The sequence below is a fragment of the Patiria miniata genome, unplaced genomic scaffold, assembly GCF_015706575.1.
Source record: "Patiria miniata isolate m_02_andy unplaced genomic scaffold, ASM1570657v1 HiC_scaffold_21, whole genome shotgun sequence".
In the NCBI taxonomy this organism is placed as follows: Eukaryota; Metazoa; Echinodermata; class Asteroidea; order Valvatida; family Asterinidae; genus Patiria; species Patiria miniata.
The window spans coordinates 8125112-8146143 of NW_024037060.1; the positions used below are offsets into that span (position 1 = coordinate 8125112).

At 42.0% G+C, this 21032-nt stretch overlaps 1 protein-coding gene across 1 annotated transcript; it reads left to right on the plus strand.

Moving 5' to 3' along the window:
* Positions 1 to 3266: 3266 nt before the first annotated feature.
* LOC119729789 (serine-rich adhesin for platelets-like) lies at positions 3267 to 20123 on the plus strand. Its single transcript, XM_038202532.1, has 11 exons — positions 3267 to 3542; positions 5417 to 5861; positions 7983 to 8220; positions 8818 to 10661; positions 12673 to 12788; positions 13749 to 13813; positions 14461 to 14618; positions 14770 to 14938; positions 15448 to 15515; positions 16136 to 16259; positions 17041 to 20123. The coding sequence occupies exons 2-11, from the start codon at positions 5669 to 5671 to the stop codon at positions 17519 to 17521; spliced, it is 3456 nt and encodes a 1151-aa protein (XP_038058460.1). The 5' UTR covers positions 3267 to 3542; positions 5417 to 5668; the 3' UTR covers positions 17522 to 20123.
* The last annotated feature ends 909 nt before the right edge of the window (positions 20124 to 21032 follow it).

Below are 21032 nucleotides of genomic sequence, written 5' to 3' on the forward strand. Positions count from 1 at the left end.
AGGTTTATTCCCGTAAACAAAATACGGAAAGGTTTTGGATCTTGTTTATTGTTTGCCGACAATCCAGGATTTTATTATTAAAAGTTTGGTTAGACATTAAATTTGTGCTACATCAAGGGAGTTTATAGTTTTTACTATGAACCGTATATGCGGAAAGCTTTTTTCCCCCGAACATTTTGCTTTTTGTTAAAAAATAAAATATGAAAACAGTCTTCGAGTTCGACCCACCCATGAGACCAACCCCTGCTTTACACAAGGTTAGATATACGTCTCGGTCTTCTGGTATGGACAAGGCGTGGGATGTGCGGGCAGATTGGTAAATAGGCACCAAATTGCCTATACTCTGACCAAATCACGATTTGAATGCCCTCAATTTGTTTTGCATTTGTAGGCCATGAACTGGAAGGTTTGTAAACGAAAGAAGGAAGAAGCCGTGCACAGGACTGCGAGCTCGTTTTTCTGTGAAATTCGGATAAAATTTGGCCCTCAAATTGCTCTATTTTGCAATACGAAGCGCATGTTTTTCAAAATGGCGATGGGCTACAGGACTACTTTTAGGGGTGATCATCTTTGGATGGAATTTGATTACCATCAAAAAATTGAACAAAAACTGAAAGATGATGAAATAAGCTTTAATGTGATGGGTGTCTTAAACACCTTGGAGAGCTGCCAGCATTTTAAATATTTTTTTGGAGTGTGCGTAATATTATCACTGAAGTCTGTGGGAGTCGATTTACTGGTCTGCACCCATGCGCGGAACAGGATAAGCACAACTTTAGTCTGGTTCCCAGACCAAAAGATTCTGACTATTCCTGATGAATCTTAGGTCAGGCAGTCTCCGTGGCTAAAAATAAACATGACGACATTGATGGCCCTTTTTAAAGCTCGGCTTCGTTTCCGATTTCGCTTTACCGCTTGTAGCTTTTAATGTTCTGATCACATTTTTTAATAAATCACTTGCTTCGTAATATCATACAGTTATGATAATACAGTTTGATGTTTCTGTAAGATAACATTGACTAATGTTGATCTGGAATCTTCAAAATTAGGCACCCAAATAGCACTGTTAGCAGGCGGAGCCGAATGGAGACCGAGTTTTGGAAAATCTCGGTAACGGTCGTCAAATTCAAAATTGTACATGACGCAGCAAAAAGTTCGCCCATACGATCCGAGTATATTTGATGCACAAAATCGTCGTTGAATTTCAAGTTTTCTAAATGAAAGCAATGAATATTAATTACCAACTCATTTAAAAATAAAATTAACCAGCAATTAGCATTTAATTAAACCTATATTATATACTCGGAAATACTCGGGCGCTAGTCTGATTGTCGACGAAACGACTTCGGCAAACTTCGGAAATTTTCGGAAAAAGGAGGAATTCCTCCCGTTTTAGTCACGTGACATAAATTGTAATACAATGTATTACCGGAGGCTAACGGACCTAAGATTCATCAGGAATAGTCACAATCTTTCAATCTGTCAACCAGACTAGCACGACTGAAGACCAAAAGAACGCCCTCTCCGGGATTGCTTAAATTGCCCACATGAGGGCGCTACCCAAACTCTGCATGAATGACCACATCTGACGTCACCGTGGCGCTCTTGGGTTACTGAAAGTTTCGTCAAACCACGGAGGACCATGAACTTCAAGCTTTCTTTTATGGGAGGTAAGGCATAAGAGGTCGAAGTTCGTATGCGCCCTCTATGAAATACTGAGGTAAAGAAAATACCAATAATTGTTTTTTTTTCAGTATTCATGTTTTGTCATAAAGTATTTAGCAATTGCAATATTTTGATAAATTGTACACAACCCATTCTATTCTAATAAACCAAACCACGCACACATACACACTAAAAACGACTGAAAGTGTTGGCTTACTTGAAATAATTTTCTTTAACCCCTCACGGCTTGAAAAAAACCGTAAACCACTGGACATGAGTATAAGGATAAACAAGGAATTCTGTTCAGTAAAGACACTGTGTGAACCACTCTGTCATATTGGTGGCACTGCCTAATTACCTGTATAATTCTACCATGACCTAGTTATATATGTTCACATTTACTACACCAGGTCCTTGATATAGCTTGGGTATAACCGCACATCAATGAGCAAAGAAACTAAGTTAGGACGTACTTGGACTTTTTGTCTGGTAAATGTATATCCGGGTTATTCCAGCGTCAAGACAAATACAAGTCAGCTCAGTGAATAAACCTGAAATGTTTTTTTTTCTTCTTCAAATCTTATACATCCATCATCTGGTGATAGTCAATTAAATTACAGATTAGGAATTTTGTATCATTTCTCTAAATCATTAATTGATAGATATCATGGTTAATTGGCTCTGTCACGGACATTACATTTTCGTCCATTTCGCTGGAATTGCACACCTCACGCAAGGGCGGATCTAGGGGTGGGGGTAGGCCCAAAGGTGACCATACCCCCCCCCCCCCCGCAGGCAATGAGAACACCATCATCTTTTCCCCAGAAATGTTGGTTAAATTGTCAGAAATTGCCCAGATCGCACCACAGAGCATCAAGAATCCCAACATTTTGCCCCCGCCCTTGACCTCACGATAAAAGATGTACACAACTAGCATGCTCTGTAATTTCTATAGTTACTGGTTGATTGTTTAATGTATTTTAATTAAGTCTTCAGGGTTTTGTCTTCATTTTTTGTCAGGTCTTGGATGTCATTACTTTGGCGGTCTTTGATGGTCAGTAATTCTTGTGGCCTGTCCTTTTGTCTCTCCGTCCCTCTGGGTCTCCTCGTCCTCGAGTGTTGAATTTTAGCCTTGGATTCTATTGTATATTTTATTGTGGTATTGTATTTTAAGCCTCCTCTACTTATTTTATTTATACTGTATTTAGAATTTTTACCAGGATCTCACGAAAGTTTACCTGTCATTCTTCAATGTATTTTTAAATTATTTTTTGTAATGATGTCCCATTGAAAGTCATCATGGCCCGAGGTGACATGGCTCCCATCAATGAATACAATTATTATTATTACAATTTGTTTCTCAATGAGATCGGATGAAGGGAAATGGTGACATTGAATCTGGAACATCGCCTCATGTTAAAATCCACCCAATGTAGGTTTATATAGTACTCAGCTTCCATTCGTAATAGCTTCATATACTGACATAGATCCGCATTCCCCCCTCGCACCTACCTGTGCTTGCTCGTGAAGTCGGTCATAATAGTTGGGCTCAACGTACACAACTCTCTCCCATTGTGGTTCATTCAAGCGTGACGCTCCAATTCGGGGCACACCCATGTGTGTCAGGGGTTGACAATGCATGCCCTATCGGCATTCATGTTTGATATTCATTCAGTAAACTCGACGTCAACTGCAGACAACCTAAACGGAAATATTCAGCATATACATAGCCTATAGTGTTCACATTTGACGAATTGGGATTATTTTGACTTAACTGAGTCACTGAGTGGATTTTATACCGTTGTCCTGGGTTGGAGATAATTTGAGGACTTTTATCTTCACTCAAGACCATTCAGTTGCGACCAAGAAAGGATTACGTAAGTACCACACTGCCAATAGATACCGAATGTTCAAAACCGTGTAGGAAACAAGGGAACTATAGGGCCTATAGTTCACTTGTTTTCCTACACGGTTTTGAACATTCGCTATCTTTCTGTGGAGATGATTCTGTTGGAACGTATGTTAATGATAGTTCTTGTCATAGTTAGGAAAATCATGATGGTAATTACGGGATGATGGTGATGATAGTATGGTGGTGATAACAGATGATAATGGTGACACCAGTGATACAAATGATTACAACGGAGACGTTGGAGCACCACCGGGTCCAATTTGTAAGGGGACTTGGGAGATTGTAATCATCAGTGCAAGCCAAAAAGGAAAAGGTTTTACTTTTGTACAACATCATAAAATGCCCAGGAACTGGGGAAAATCAGAAAGCAAAAATCCACTTTCTGAATTATATTAACAGATAGCACCAACTGTTTCAAGAATTTCGTCAGGAAGTATGTGTCATGTCACCCCGTCTTACTGAACAACCGGATATAATGGTGGTGCAGAATGAGACATTTATTTCGAAACCTCAAATTGTTGTAATAAATAAGTAGAAATATGAAACAATAATTGAAAAGGATAGATGATGACAAGAAAATGTGTCAAAGGTTTTTGAATGAAAATGCTTAACCAATTCACACAATTTTAAAGCATATTTGGAGTTATCTGTCAAGAAAATCCGAAGCTTGTACAGAATATGCCTTATGACAAAACTTAAGACATGAATCAGGTCTTTAGTCTGTACAAGAAGACAAGTGTAACTTCTTGTAGCCCGATTCCTGCGATTTTTTGGGCAATTATATAGTTTATTCAAACAGTGTGTGATATTGAAAATGTCTTTAGAAAAGGCGGTGTCTATATTCCTTTGGCCTTATTCTTGTCAATGACTGCACGCTTCCGTATACGGACTCGGAATAGGCAAACAGTGTGATCACATGATTGTTATGAACACTGCACAAAGAATGGAAGCATATTGGAAGATCCGTGTGTTATATAATCGTCATAGAAGGAAACGAAATTACCGCTGTTGAAGTATAGACCGAGGAGAGTTGAAGTATGTACGTTATTTGGAGACTTGATGTGAATTCTTTGACTTGTCTGGGGGCGGTGGCTTTTGTCAATGGACCTTGGGTTTCTTGGAGTGTTGGCAACGAAAGTGTTCTTGGGTGCAATGAGAGTCTGCGGGTGTATGACGCGGTGTACCTCTTCACCTGTTGCAAGCCTGATACATTCAAATTCAAGGGTCAATTTGATTGATTTAATTGTATGGCATTTCAAATCAAACAAGTTGTTTCCGTAGGAAAAAGATTGAATTCATCCTGCAGATTTAAAGGAACAATAAAACTGGGTTAATGTGCAGAGACGGAATTTAGTCTCTCGGTCCATTTAGTCCACTGACAATTCCTGGCAAAGTGGTGCCAGCTAGTATAGATATTTTGTTATGTCAATTTATTTCGACTCGCCAATTTTCAGGTATTCGAACTTCAAAATACCAACCCATGGCTCCCGGTTAGAACGGATATATCCTCGGAAGGCCGATGGAACATTGGAATTAGGAATGAAACTTTAACAACTGGAATTTGGTTGAAAATGTGAAAGAAAACCATCAGACAACCAATTTGAAGGGGCTAGCTTGATGATTGTTGGTGAGCGATTTCCCCCTTTTTTGACATTCAAGTTGACAAAATAGTGTTCGACATTTGTTGAAACCTTTAGGTTGAGGTCTGTTTCAATATTCAGCTTCCACATAGACTTGTTTCCCGAGGATATAATGTAGATTACATGATTAGATTTGTAAAAGATCGACTTTGGGAGTCATTTTTTTCACGGACAGTTTACATGTAATTTTGTTTTTCAGCATTGAGTGTTCTTTCGGCCTACTGAAGCGCCCGCGCCAAACCATGCAAGCTATGCTGGTATTGTGTCGATGAAGCGGTGTGGAAGCCATGTAGCCGATTGCCATAACATCAAGATGATACATGGCGTTGTCAATCAGTCAGTGTCATTTCTGCGTTACCATGGTAACGGGTGGAGAAAAGGAGCCAGTTTCTCCGGATGTTTGGACCCAGGCAGGACCCTTTGAGACGCGGCTATATTATTGCCTATCGTGATGGCGATCTGGTGTCTGTTGATCCCTCTGCTTGCAATGATAGGGGTGGGGCTTGGGAACTCGACCGGCGCCCCTGAAACGGCCTGCGTGGATATGACACCTAGGCACAAGGATGTGGTTGCCATGGATACCGAAAGCCCTTACAGGCTGGAGATTGATGACTCAACGGTGTCGCCAGGGGGCGTAATAACGGGTGAGTAATGTCATCTCAATTTTGTTCTTTGGTGAGTGAGGGACAGTTAGTACTAAGCGTCCAAAAACCACTGACCATATGAATGGGCCAAAAACTCAATAAGCATTGTTGTGGACAATCTTCTAAAATATTCAGTTATGCTTAAGCCTCAGTGGTGAACCCCACGCACTGAGTAATGGTGGCTTAGATCTACCGTCCTCAATTTAGCTATTCATCAATATCAAATTTTTTGTTGGATTTTGAAAGATCCGGGGATTATACGGATATTGGATCGGACCTTTGAAATAATGGACAACAAAACAACAAAAATCTAAAGTCTTAAATTTGGCCGTATCGGAACGAAAGTGCTCCTTTATCTGTAGTTCTGACGTTGGAGCCGTTAACAAAATTACTTTTCACTTCGTGGTGAAGAAAGTTGTGTACATTAACTCACAAATTAGCCTATACGTTCCAAAATACCCACACTAAACCAAAAAAGAAAGCCCCCCCCTTCCAATACTTTTTTTGTCTAACATCAAAAACTACTGCCCACATCTTGCTCAAATTACGACTAATCGGTACAGAAATTCCTTAGCAATCCAGCAATACTCTTTATTTGGCCCAAAACAGCAATAATGTGTGCAACACCATGCAATTTATGACAAATGCTGCCGAAAAAAAAGTTATATTTGCAAGTTGAGTGTAAACCACAGCTTGCACGTATACAAAAGTGCAACTGTTTTCGGTATCATTTCTGTCAAAAATCTGTACTGATTAGACGTTATTTGAGCGAGAGGTGCTCAGTAGTTTTTGTTGTTAGACAAAAAAGTATTGGAAGGGGGCGACTTTCTTTTTGGTTGAGTGTATGTTCCTTAATACCTATGTTCCCCAAAATCCTGCTTAGATGATTAGGGTTAGGGTTGGGGAACATAGGTTTTTGGGAACATAGGTAGGCCTATTGGGGAACATAGGTATGCATCCTTGTTCATGTGGTAACAATTGGAGAGTATTATTAGGCGTAGCTGGGGTTAAATTGTACATGTCAAAATTTAACATAAAGCACGAGAAGGGGCTTTCCGGGTTATTAGAACACACCTACGCCTGTTGGCGTGTCAAGTAGAGGCCGGCTATTTCCTCCAAACAGAAATATCAATCACCATGGCGTGTGTATTATTATTATTTTGAATGACAAACTTGACAAGAGCGCCCACGTGGAATTGCATGGATGGTGTTGTCAACACGCAACAAGGCTTGACTCAGAACCGGGTGGAGGCACTATATATGGGAGTACAAAAGGGGCGTCTGTTGTTGTTGGGTATGAGTGAGGATTGTTGCCTGTGTTGTCAATTGTAATCTGCGCAACCGTGAAAACCAACTTCAAGGTCGAACCATGGTTGAACCAAGTGCACAAAAGTTTGGAATGACAAAAGTATGGATTTATGGGCCTAGTCCCCGTATGGCCGGCGAACTGTGTCCATTCTTTACCGTGTTGTCATGTTGTATTTGGCAGAAGTAATATACTGACTACACACTTACCTATGTCCTCCATCAGATAATCTACAACTTGTTTTTTTGACATGAACATTGATAGGCGCATTAGTATAGTACTCAGACATGTGGATTTAAGGCGCTGTAAAGCTGCATTTGTATCATGATGGTTTAAATACCGCATTATGAAAGCGTGTAAGGATTAAAATGGATGGCAGACCACCAGCACACCATTATGGACTGCTCTGGAATTACACATAAAAGTACTTTCATACAGTGACCCTGAAGGGATTGAAGCCATTTAGGGATAATAGTTCCTCTGAATGATACTGATGCTGTACACTAAATTATTGTATGATATGGCATGAAAGTCCTTTGCGGCATTCTCGTGTGCACAAATGTATCCCGAAACTAACGCGAACAATTGTCTTGAAGCACGAAAATCACAATATTTTTTGTAGAATAGTTGGCAGCTCATACAGATATTTGATGGTTGTTAGGCCTATCTCAGCCAAAGGTTATGTGGGGCAAAGGTCACGTGTGAACTTGGCTATCAGCTTGCAAAGACATGCACTTCCTATAATAGACACGTTTCATGGATTGGATTGGATTTTCATTAACATGAGTGTAATAAATGAACGTTCCTTTCCACAGTTACCATCACCGGCGGGAGGGCTCAATTCCGCGGATTCCTACTCCAGGCGCGATGGGTTAATGATGACCAGAACCCCGCGGCAGTCGGGCTATTTACTCCCAGCGATCGAAGGATGCAGACGTTAGCATGCAACGGTCAAGAAAATAGCGCCCTCACACACACCAACCGAGGGCAAAAGACAACTCTGGAAGCTGTCTGGAGGGCGCCCAGGAATGTCCAGGGTCCCATGCGTTTCATGTAAGCAAATTGTCTTTGATTTTCATACTTAACTGTGCTGTAAATGGCCCTTTTTAAGATGAAGATTAGATTACATGGGAGTCATACGTTGGCGTAGCGGTATCTTCCTCGCCTTCCACCAAGGGACCCGGGTTCGAATCCCGCCCGGGCCAACATGTGGATTAGGTTTTCAGTCCCTACCTGATTCCGTGGGATTTCCACCCAGAATAATCTTCTGGGGTTTTCCTCCCACAAAACTGTAATTTATTCTCATTGTCTCCTGTCTATCGTTCTTCAGGCTTGTGAGCTATGCCTTGTGTGCTTAGTGAGGAATCTCAGTTGATTTCATGACCAGAAAACTAACATTTCAAAGCAGCTATGAAAGCAGTTTGTTGCCATAGATTCGTTCCAAATATCAATTTTGCCTGTATCGACACCAAAACTTGGAAACACACACCGAAAAAAATTCCCATGCAAATGAGTGCAACTGATGTACTAAGTTAGTATGTTTTCGCATTTTAAAATACAACCTAAAACCAGCGCACAGTCGTTTCATCAAAATTCACTGGACCTACATTATGTCATAATGTCGTTCCCTCCTTGTATTTGTTACTCCAGAGCCACAGTTGTGAAGTCATTGGAGGAATATTGGACGGAGATCACGTCAGATATTGTAACCATAGCGCCCACGCGCCCGGATTTTACCACAGAGGTTTACCAAAGCACAGTCCGTAGCACTACGTCTTCCCGCGAAACTACCGCCGAGTCGACAACAGATTATAGCCCGACAACCACGGGCGAACTCTACCAAGAGACCGAGTCAACAAGTACTCAAGTTGACGGAAGTCAAACAAGTTCCCTGGGTGTTTCGACCGTTACAAACTCAAGTGTTTTAAACACAACGCCATTAGGCGAAGAAACTGCTTCACCTAACATGATTACAACGTTAGTAAACGTTAGGCCTACGCACAACACTGGAACGTCAACTCCTTTTGAACGCTTAGAAACTACATCAACCCAACCAGTACAAGTAACTCACTCAACAACTCCGCTTACTGCGACACTAGCCACGATGCTTGGAACGGTTGATACACCGTTGACAACAGTTGTTGAATCAACATCAACAGTTGATTCAGAAGTGTCATCGACTGTAACACAAGCTGTTGACGTCACGGGTGAATCCACTATGCACAACGGTACTGCTGCTAGCAACGAAACTCGAGTCGTAACCGAACTCTCCACAACGTCACAAAGTGATTTCCACACGACCCAGCCTTTAATGGAAAACACAACAACTATACCGGCTTTCAGTGATTTTGAAACGAGTACCTTAACTTTGGAGACACCAACACCTTCGCAATATGAAAACACCACGGTGTTAACTGTAAATACCTCGTCGATGGAAACGCCCACGTTGGAACCGTCGAACGAATCATCTACGCTAGAGATACCAAAATCCCCTGACCTGTCAACAGAAATGACGTCATCAGTGACACCGACTGATAATTCTTCACTAGTTGATAGTACATCTACTTCTGTTGGTCCATCTACAACACTGTTAGACGCTACATCATCTCAATTGCTGCCTCATACATCCACAACAGCGTCAACATCCACAGAACCATTAGACGATTCGCCCACAACATCCTACGATGCATCAACATCTCAGCCTAATACATCCACAACACTCTCAGACGCCGCAACTGAACTGCAGCCTGACACATCCACAACACCATTACAATCCACAGAATCTTTAGTTGATATGTCTACAACGTCATCAACATCTGAATCCGATACATCCACAACTTTGTCTACTGCAGTCCCGACACCGTCGAGTAATACTTCGTCAGCTTCAACACCCTCGACACAATCGACTACTGCACCAGTTGAAATGTTCACGACACTACCGGTACGTAACGATTCTTCTACTGCGCATGTAAATATATCCCATTCACCCGACAGCGATTTCGTCACGAACGCAACGGAGTCAACAGTAATGACGTCATTAGCCGAAACACTTTCTGTGGAAAACTCAACTGTGCAAATAACGACACAAAATACAACTGAGGAGATCACAGTTCCACCGTTAGTTCCACAGACAACCATGGAAAACATCGGCGAAACGGAATTGATATCCACAAGCGCAGCCCCATCAAGTAGATCAACAAGTGTGTCGGCGATGATCACGAGTGGATCAACAAGTAGGCCTTTATCCACAAAAACCACGAGTGGATCAACCACTGAATCTACATCAACCGGGGCATCCTTAACAACGAGTGCATCCACCACCGAGTTTAGGGCAACCACGAGTGGATCGACTACTGAATTCACAACGGAGTCAATATCCACCACCCAAACTACCTTATTGCAATCGACAGAAGCATCCACAACTCCCATGGCGGCGACCAGCACTGCGCAGCAACAGCTGAATCCCGAGGTATCAACTGCCTACGTCATCAGTGGTAAGGAACACACTCATGATTCAAAGCAATGGCTCTTTATAGCATCTGACTAGCGCCCGATGAACGAAATTGACAAAAATGAGCTGGATACAGCTCTGGGGTCAATTTCATAGAGCTGCTTCAGCACAAAAAAGTCTTGCTTAGGTCACCGGTCAAAACTCCATGCGATTGTTATGCTAAGTAGCTAAATACCAACAGCTAAATACCAGTCACAAGCAGTGTACATCGCATGGAGTTTTGGCAGGTAACCTGATTTTACTAAGCAATTTTTTTTGTGCTTAAGCAAATTTTATGCTTAAGCAGCTCTATGAAGTTGGTAGAGCCACGTGCGCCGGTGTAGTGTGAAAGTTGGACCCTGAATTCGGACTGCTTTGTTGCATTGCGCATGCCTAAATCAAGATAGTTAGTATAGCGACCGATTACGTGTGAGGGTTAGAATCCTTACAAGGTAAAAGAGACCAGATTTTATAGGAGTCCAAATTTCATGAGCAAGGTTGCTTGTTCTTTTGTAGCCTTGACCAATGCTGTCAAGCCAAGCTTTTTCCCTGAACTGTCCGTCAGCCGTTGCTGTCAAGCCAAGCTTTCAGTTTCAGTTCCCTGAACTGTCCGGCAGCCGTTTTACCCTACTTGTCACGGCAACGTACGCCGCTCGCAGCCCCCGGCCCCTGGCTAGCTAGCTCCGCTTGCGAATTGCCTGTACTGCGCGCGCGATATGCTCCTAACACAAATCCGCACACGGACGTACGTACACGTACATGTACAGAACATGTACATGTACATGTACATGTACAGTATACAGTAACCATGCCGTGGGAGTCACACGGAAGACAGCCTTGACGCAACCGTTTCTGCTCATTATGATAATAAGTATGCGCTATGGTAAATAGTCTTCTCTCATTGGATAATGGCTGACGATAAAATAAATATTCATCACTACTGCGTGAAGTCGAAGGGTCAATAAACTTTGTACACGTGCGTGTGGTTTGTGTTGTTTGCGCAGTAAAAGCTAGCTCAGTAGCTGTCAAACTTGTACTGTACATTTAGTTGTGGGTGTATCCTTGGTTAAAGCAGTGGCCTTGATTCCTTTGCGACTTAGGGAGTCCAACTGATCTTTCATTAAGGCGGTGAGGGGTGAAATTACGAGGGCTATGCAAAAACTACTCTCGTCCACGTTCGCTCCTCCTTGTCGTGCTTGTTGCAGGCCGAGCTGCCAAAGAAATTCACAGCAGTACGGCGCTGCTTGAAAAATCGCTGATTTACCGAACCCGGTCGGCAAATTGACGAAGACATCGTGTCCTTGAAGAAAGTATTGAAGTGCAGTCCGTTGTTCAGGACGAAAATCGTCAATTTGTAGCTTATCGGCCGCAGAATTGAGACATCCATTTAGGCTTACTTCTGAAACCTCCATTTTGTTCGGTTACTGCAGCACGACAATGTGTACACACGTACACATGTACATGTACATTATGTACAGTATGTACATGTATAATACAACGCATCACACACACACATCGTTCGTTCAACACGCGCACGCACAAGACGAAGCGAAGTAACATGAATATGCATGTTTGGGTCAAAGTGCACGGGCTGTGATTGGCTATCGTGTAAAATATGTGCATCAGAAATTTTCGGCCGATATTGGCCGAAAACGTAAAGAAACACATAAGAAATTGGCGACGGTTGCGTCAAGGCTGTCTTTCGCCTCGACTGCGACTGCGTATTGGTTACTGCATGGGGTGCACGTAGTACGTACGTACGTAGGTACTGTATACGTACCGGCAAAGCGCGCGGCGTACGTGTGCCGTGACAAGTACAGTACAGGCAAGCGGAGCTAGCCAGGGGGCTGCTAGCGGCGTACGTTGCCGTGACAAGTAGGGTAAAACGGCTGCCGGACAGTTCAGGGAAAAAGCTTGGCTTGACAGCATTGGTCAAGGCTAGTTCTTTTGGAACTAGTTTTATTTCAAAAGTCCCGTAAAAACCAAGATGATTTTGGAAAATCTTTTCTTGACAGAGGAGGCAAATGAGATTCGAATGCGAGTGAGAATCGAGGGTATTCCCTTCACAGAAGATTTGAATGATCCAGCATCGGAATCGTTCAGGAGTATAGCGCGGCAGGTCGAGCAAGAGGTTAGTAACGTGTAGTGTCGATTACTTTGCAGTGTCGATTTCTTGTTATTATTTTTTTGTATTATCGATTCCTCCTGATAATCAATCACATAATCAATTACTTCTGGTGAAATGGATTCCACTCGATGTTGGACCCTTCTAGTTAAAAAGAGTGACTGATATTATTCGCAACAAAATAATAATAATACAAACCGATCCATAAAGGTCTATACTCTTGTTAAACTTGTTTTGGGTCCTATTTTCTTGACATAATTTCGGCACAAGACATTATAGATTGTGAACTTGGATGCTGAATAGTAAAACAGGTACATTGTTTTGTACAACTCAGTTAAAAATTTTAAAAAAATTCCCATAGACACCAGTGATAAAATCCCCATAATTCAAAATGCTTTTAAAAATACTCAGAACTCTCACAGGTGATCAGGCTGCACAGAATGAATGATGATCAACACGTCATCTTTCATTTTCTTCTCAATGTTTGGTGGGCCGACCGATGACTTTTCGAGAAATTCTCACCGAAAGAAGACCACCCTTAAATACGAACGATGTTTCCCAAACTGGAAAAGTAGCCATTTTGAAAATGTATCCCTCCATAACATGGCTAAATAGTGCCACTTTCGGACCCGATTGCATCCAAAATGCTCAGAATTGGAAGCCTCAAGTCCAGGCCAGAGGTGCAGTGCCATATATCTTCAATTCCCCAATTTCATGGCTCTCAGAACTCTCTAATACAGAATAATTTGAGTGTATAACTTTTATTCATGAGCTCGCTCGGCGGACGGATTTTCGGCCTATTTGCTGGGCTGTACCCTCAGGCCAGTAACCTGTTCTTTTTTGCTGGTGCCAGACTAGTGTGCGAAGGTAGTCCTAATTTTCGTGTTTGTTGTAGTAGGATTCTTCTGTCATCGTTGTTGTTTCAAATTAACTGTGTTACATTTCCATCGATTCCCCCTTTCTCAGATATCAGACTTGTACACGCGGGAAGGTGTGACGATGGTTGACAGCGTCAAAGTGTTGAAAATAACGTACGTATATAATGAACCTAAATTGATGATATGGAAATACATGCAACTTTGCTTCTCTAACATGATTATTGTTAGAGCTGAGCCTCACAACTTGAAGTCGCGAGTTCACACAACTGTTTGCTGGAATGCCAACCCTCCTACTGTTTGAACAGTCACAGAGAGTCACACATTCTATCCACTTCCCCTGCCATGCCTTTTACTGTGTATAGCCTAATCACCAACAGTCAGATCATATTTCAAACAAGCACTCTGACTTGCCAAATTCAGTCAACAGCCTCAAGCAGGCAACTGGTAGAAGCACAGCTGTCTTATCAATCACCTACAGTCAAAGCAAAGATGTAGCAAGTTACATAAACAGTCCCAACCAATCAATCCTGCTTTATGGCTGGGAGCACTTGACCTTAAAAAACAGTCACTTGACTGATTTTGACTGAAAGGACAGCTTTGCATAGAAAGCATGTTTGCTTAGGAGGATTAAGAAGTTCATTTGAACGTTTCTTGAAAAAAAAACCGCGTCTCGAGCACTAAACTGCAAGATGCCATATCAACAGTGTCCATGTAGTTCCTTTCTATTTGACTTGCGTTTTTTATCGCACTCTGTTGAACGCATTTTCTTCTCATATCCGTCATTTTTGTTTGTTTTTTAGGCGAGGCAGCATTGTCCCCGAGGTCCAGATTCTAGCATCGACAGACTTAGACGAGTCCACGAAGTCGGCTTGGCTTAGCGTCATGTACAACGAAGTGCAAAACAGCGGGAGTTTGGGCAACTTTACCGTATCCGACATGTCAGCTGTCACAACTGATGGTAAAGACAGAGAACTGAACTCATTATTTTTCTCTAAAGATCTGTTTCATATGATGGAACCATAAACGAGAAATTGAATTGCGATTATGAGTTGGTTAGCAAAACTTTCTGTTTACGGATACCAGTCAATTCAGTATCGATCTTGTTATAGGTACTTTTGTCGAAGTCGACCCGTGTTTCTTACTGCCTTGCCCGGTGTCCATGGTGTGTTACGTCTACCAGACTAACTGTTTCTCAAACTGTTACCTGAATGACAACTACTGTCTGAATGACGGAGTGTGTGAGGAACCCTCAGGAGAGAAGCAGTTGGCGTCTTGCAGGTACGTCTTGGAGCGGATGAAGTGTCAAACATCACAGTACATGTACTCTACTTTTCTTATTGCAATCAAACCACCTTTTTTATCAACACCTCTTCTATCAACACCTCTTCACACAGACTCCCCGAGAATTTACGAGATTTTATAATTTTGCATTGTTGGGCATTTTTTTCTTCTTCAAGCCTCCGATACAACTCTAGCTCCAGAATTATTTGGAAGCCTTTAATAACCAGTTCAAAATAGATATACAATAGTATTGTGACGTCATATCACAAGATTCGATGTTCGTGAAGCAGGACATGAAGTATTTGTTTTTACCGGAAATCTCTCAATCAGGGGCATGTACAATTTCCTGACGACAATTGTCAGAGATGAAGCCGACTAGCCGAGGTATGAAAACCTTATCTGGTCTACTAGTGACCTGTGTTCTGACTAGGCGCATGGAAAGTGTAATTCGTGTTACTGTTAAATCTCACTAGTTTTTTTTCTTATTTTTCCCCTGGTGTCCAAAGGTGCGACACTAGACACGAGGGAGATCGTTGCGAAGTTCGGAAGGACCCCGTATCTCCCCCACCAACTGGTAAGCGATTTATCACATCAAACTGTTACGACAAGTACAGTCGAACCCTGATAAGAAGAGCATTGTTAATACAACATCCTGCATATAACAAGCAAAATTTTAGGTCCGAAGTCACTATTACTGTTAATACAAGGTACCTGTTATAACAAGGTAACTCGTAAAGTCCCAAGGACCTTGTTATAAAGGTGTTTGACTATAGCTGCGCAAAAAGTGCATCTCCATCTTCTCTTAAAACCAAGAAAAAAACATTTGAAGGTTAGCATGGTAAAGATAGCATTAAGATAAAGGTTTACGGTAGCACCATGTGACAAATCTCTTTTGTGAGCTTGTGAGGTTCTTAAAAGAACCAAGGGAAACATACCACGACTTGCTATACTTTCAGTTAGTTGGACAGAAATCTGAGCGCTTGATCATCACTGCATTCACAGGACAAATAAGTGTTGCCCGCCGTAAGCAATGTGGCAGCTTTTGTTGAATACAACCACCAATTGCTCCAGCAAAATCACAGCGTCTAAATTGGTGAATGGAGCTAGCAAAACACCCTGCTTATTTCTTAACAGAAATCATACAAAGCAATATGTTTCCGACGTTAAATATCTTCTCGATTTATTAATTAACAGGAGAGGACAATTCGAACTTGATCATAGCCGCTGTATGGGGATCCATTGGGTCTGTTTGCTTCGTCTTAATCATCATCTTCTCGACCTGGTTGGTGAGATACAGGAGGCGGAAGCAGCGATGGAGGTAAAAACATTACTTTGTTTTAAAGTAGAAGGTATTTCCTTTTTAATACCGATATTTGCACTGAAAACGATATCTATTTATCAGCTAAAGCACGCGCTGGGCTCAATCTAATGACCTTCTGTTTACCAGTGTAGATATTTCATCCACTTTGATCATCCAGCTCATGCTGGGTCCAGCCGGCTGATCTGAGTCATCATTCGTGTTACTTTGCAGTCTTGGAAAAATCATTTTTAAATTTGTCAAACAGTCATACTTGCATCAGGCTGACTCGACTATCCAGTTCGTTATAGTGACTTCGTCATACACGCGCGCGCGCCACTGATTACTAGCGCCCATTGGCTAAACACTCCAGTTGCGTTAGCTTCTCAGTGCTACTTAATGTGCAGTGGGCGTGGTTTCAACTGAAGTGACGTCACACTAACTTGGCCCAATTTCATAGAGCTGCTTAAGCAGAAAATTTGCTTAAGCACGAAAAAACATTGCTTAGTAAAATTAGGTTACCGGCCAAAACTCAATGTGATGTACATTGCTTGTGACTGGTATTTAGCTGTTGTTTACTTCGCATAACAATCGCATGGAGTTTTGGCCGGTAACCTGATTTTATTAAGCAAGACTTTTTTGTGCTTAAGCAAATTTTGTGCTTAAGCAGCTCTATGAAATTGGCCCCAGCATACAGCTATAGTGAGCCAGGTGCAGTTTCCTTGTCAAATCTGACTATGACGTCAATAAGTACGAGTAAAACAACTTGATGAATGATTGTCGTCCTCCTATTTTGATTTAGACACACAGCTAAGTTGATGGGAAACATTGAGACTGGCTCCCAGAATCGGGCCCAGATGGACAGCTACGCACGGCGACTCACATCAATCCGTGCGGGAGTCCTGATCGACTTGGCCAACATCAGCATCAGCGGCAGCGAGGCAGAGAGCACGGAGGGTGGGCGGCAACGCTCCCGAACCACCTCACTCTCGGACGCGGAGTCCACGGATCACCAGCCGCGGTTCATAGACGGAGGGGTCCACATCGGCGGTATGCCGGACATCCTGCAAGGCGCCTCCACCACGGATTACGAGATGGACTTCATGAACAGACCCCTCAGCCAGAAGAGGAAATCAGTCAGTTTTAATGACGTCACCGAGATGATAGATTTTGTGGCCACGGAGAATTTCACCTTGGGCAACCCGGAGGGAGGGGATGGTAACTTTCAGGTTCGGTGGGATTTCCAAGTCGATCGGTCGGATTCGCGAGAGTCAAACTCGTGACGGTACGAGCCGTCGTCCTCGGTCCCTGCTACCCCTCCAGCTGACAGCTCAGCTGGGGTAGCCCCGCCCTCTTTGTCCGGTGATGACCAATCACCTGGTTACTCACTCACTGACACGTACTTCTAGAGATTTTATTTAGAGACGTCAAATTTGCAGCTGTCTATGTTTTAACATTGTAAAAAGAAATTGTAAAACAAAGATATTCTATAGAGATTCCTCCCGAAGAAAGTGTAGTACTAACAGATATCTAGACCTTTCTTAGATTGCCAATCAATGATTCGCACACCATTGACGACCATTGTTGTATGGAATGAAAGAATAGTCTCAAGCAGTATCATTCGGCTTGAACAACCGATAGAAAATTTCAAAAACCGTAAGTTCCCCTCTTATACTCTGAACACAAAATGTTCGCTGACCACAAAATGTTCCGGTTTGGAAAAATCTGATACGAATCGGGGTTGACATGACTGTAAACCAACAGCCTTTCATACAACATGGTGCATAAATTATGTTTTGTGATTCTTATACGGTTTTGTATTGCAACATAGGCCAACGTAATGTTTTCATCGTGAATTCTGACATTCTTACCTTTTTATTGTGAACATAACAGCAGCACACATCTCTTGATCGTGAAGTATAAGGTATAATTTCGTTAAAAAAAAACAAGGCAGGACAAAAGAGGTTACGGGGACCCGCGACGACGGCGTACCAGTTTCTTTCCGTCCAATGAAGGTTTCCAGAGAGGGTATCTCCATAGTTGGATCAGATGAACTGCTCGATTCCGCACGAACGCATTACTGTTTGAAAACCATACGATTGACACCTCGCTCACGTTGATGATCCAAATGCAGTTCATATAGCTTGTTCAACGGTTTCGTTTTGGAGGTACCTTCCCGCGTGATAATGAGACAACCAGTACACGCCTGAGCTGAGGGCGCTATATTCACAATGTACATTGGTGTCTGTCGCATCTCCGACGCGTCAGTCCCATTGGAAACTGTTCATAAGCGCATGCCAAAGATAACGTGATATTCATAATTGACACATACATTCCAGATGTTTGATTGCTTTTGCAGAAACATTTTTTTTTGTACTTGTTGCTGATGTTAATGTGTAAGATATATGGTTTTCAATATTTCCAGCTGTCAAAAGTCACGTATGCTCAAATAATTACTTAAGCAAACGGCATCTTTAGATAATAATTATTTAATGTTCACGCTTTGTCCAAATTATGATTTCAAATGTCCTAAAAAGCATGCAAGTGGCTTGGAGTTTACTGTTACTGCAGGTTGCATTTGTAATTGAACTTGCAAACATGGAGAAACACTGGACGAACCGCGAAAGCAATTTTAAATTTCGCGGACAAAAAGTGAGGACAATTTGATGGAAATGTTCCAAATATGTTCATCAATCATCATACCAGTAGGTGAATTATGAGTTGGTATGCGAGTCTCATATCTAGTAGTATTACATGTAGCTGTAAAATGAAGAGTCATCCAGGTTCAGTTAAAGTGTTTTGTTTTACCTAAAAGAAACCGAGTATCTGTGGGAAGTTCGCTATTCTTTTAATGTCATCCCAATAATGTTCAATCAGTGAGTAAAGTTCCTCATAAAAATAACACGTGTACACATACTTCTAAAGCAGAATACTTCGTCGGCGTAAAAACTGCTTGTGCAACGCTCAATAATTACTGTTGATTGTAAACTTGAATAACTCGACTTCTTCGTGATTTTCCGCCATGCGTGTTGTCATGTAGGCCTAAACCCTCAAAATTGTTGCTGTCATGCATGCGTCCTTGATGTATGAACTCTTTTGGGTCAGCGAAATCAACCACGTGATCTGTAGACTCGTGGGACACCAACGTTTTTGGCCATCATGGTGGCTATAGTTGGAAATAATTGCCACACTGTTTCAACAAAAACAGCGGCGTCCCTTTACAGTATGTCCCAAATTAGTGTCTGTCTGACTGTTTTTAAAATAACTACAAAACTGCGAGGTCAATTTTGAAAAGTGTTGGCCGTGCAGATACTCCTTGGTCACAACCCCTGTGAGTTTGATTTAATTTCAGTCACGCCTCACTGCACAATTGCCAGTTTGTGATCACAACAACAATTTTGGACGCAGTGACCAAGTTCCTTGCCTTAATCAATTTCAGTGCTTTGTTGTTATGTAAGCTGTGCACAACCTCATATTTTCAACCACATGGTTTTGTAGTTATTTCAAAAATAGTCAGGCCTCCACTTTTTTTGGAGGGAGGGGGACATATTGTCGTTCATTGTTGTATTCATGGATATGTGTACATCTACTTGATGTTCTGAACTGTCCTTTCGAATCATCGTTACGATACTCAATGATAAAAAAATGTTACAATGGCAATTCAAGTACTGTCTCAACATGATGTAAATAATAATTGTATTCTGTAATTTTAACAGCAACCAAAGAGTAATTCATTTATGAAGTGTTTTGATTTATTATTTGTACAAAGTAGCCATTAACCTTGATCAGTTAATGAATTCTTAAATCTATCCTAGACTTTTTTAAAAACTTATACATGAGGCAATAAAATAAAACCTTTTTAATACGAGGCAGATATTTTAAACAGAAGTATTTATGTAGCATATTTTTTTCAATCAGCATGTAGCAGCCAGTCCAATAAGTATATGGTTTGTGATCCTCCCCTAATTAAAGGGGTTTACTCCGAATCACTAATTAAGCAAACTTAATCTAACGAATGAGAACCCAAAGAAGTTAAAAGTCACCAGCTCCCCATAATTAAATAGGGGTGCACCCCACTAAAAAAGGCCAAAAATCCGCCCGCCGATCTAATGAATAAATGTCGGGATCTCCCTACCAGACTCAACGAACACAAAGCTCATGGCAGACGTAAGGACGTAGACAAATTTATCATCCATCGTCACGCACTCCCCCCTCAATAATGATCCCCCTTTTTCTCACAAGTGCCCTTTTTTTGGCGAGCGCCCTTTTTTACGAGTGCCTTTTTTTTTAACGAGTGCTCTGTTTGGAACGTCGCGCGAACGTCTGTAATTGAATAGGGCAACCATAAAAAGGGCCGCCCATTGTCCGATAGTGCCCATGATCCGTCTGTTTTGAACAGCGCCCTCAAATGAAGATGGTGTCCACCCCCTCCCCCACTCCCAACCCCCGTTTTTTGATATTACGGAGGCCTCGTGAAAAAACCCTGTCTCCCTTTTCAGCACGGACCAGGCGAGTGCCATTTTCAAGTCCAACAGGGGGGGGGGGGGTATGAAAATGGTAATCTGTTCGTTGCGTGCAGGAGATGCACGTGCTTCTTTTCTTCACTATACTTACGCATATTTTGTTGAAACTGAAGAGACCTTAACCAACATGTCAATAAATTAAATACAACTGTCTTTTTAATGCCTCATGCAATTTTCTTCCTCGTTTAAACATCGCCACCATGCACCTGAGTGAACCCGGCCGCGTATATCGGCCAGATACCACAGCCCCGTATTCAGCCGCGTATTCAGC

Excerpts from the sequence above, each read along its gene's own strand:
- LOC119729789 (XM_038202532.1), top strand. The coding sequence starts at position 5,669 with ATGGCGATCTGGTGTCTGTTGATCCCTCTGCTTGCAATGATAGGGGTG. Across the intron at positions 10,662-12,672 it reads AACTGCCTACGTCATCAGTG|AGGAGGCAAATGAGATTCGA; the intron begins GTAAGGAACACA and ends TTTTCTTGACAG. Across the intron at positions 12,789-13,748 it reads CGCGGCAGGTCGAGCAAGAG|ATATCAGACTTGTACACGCG; the intron begins GTTAGTAACGTG and ends CCCCTTTCTCAG.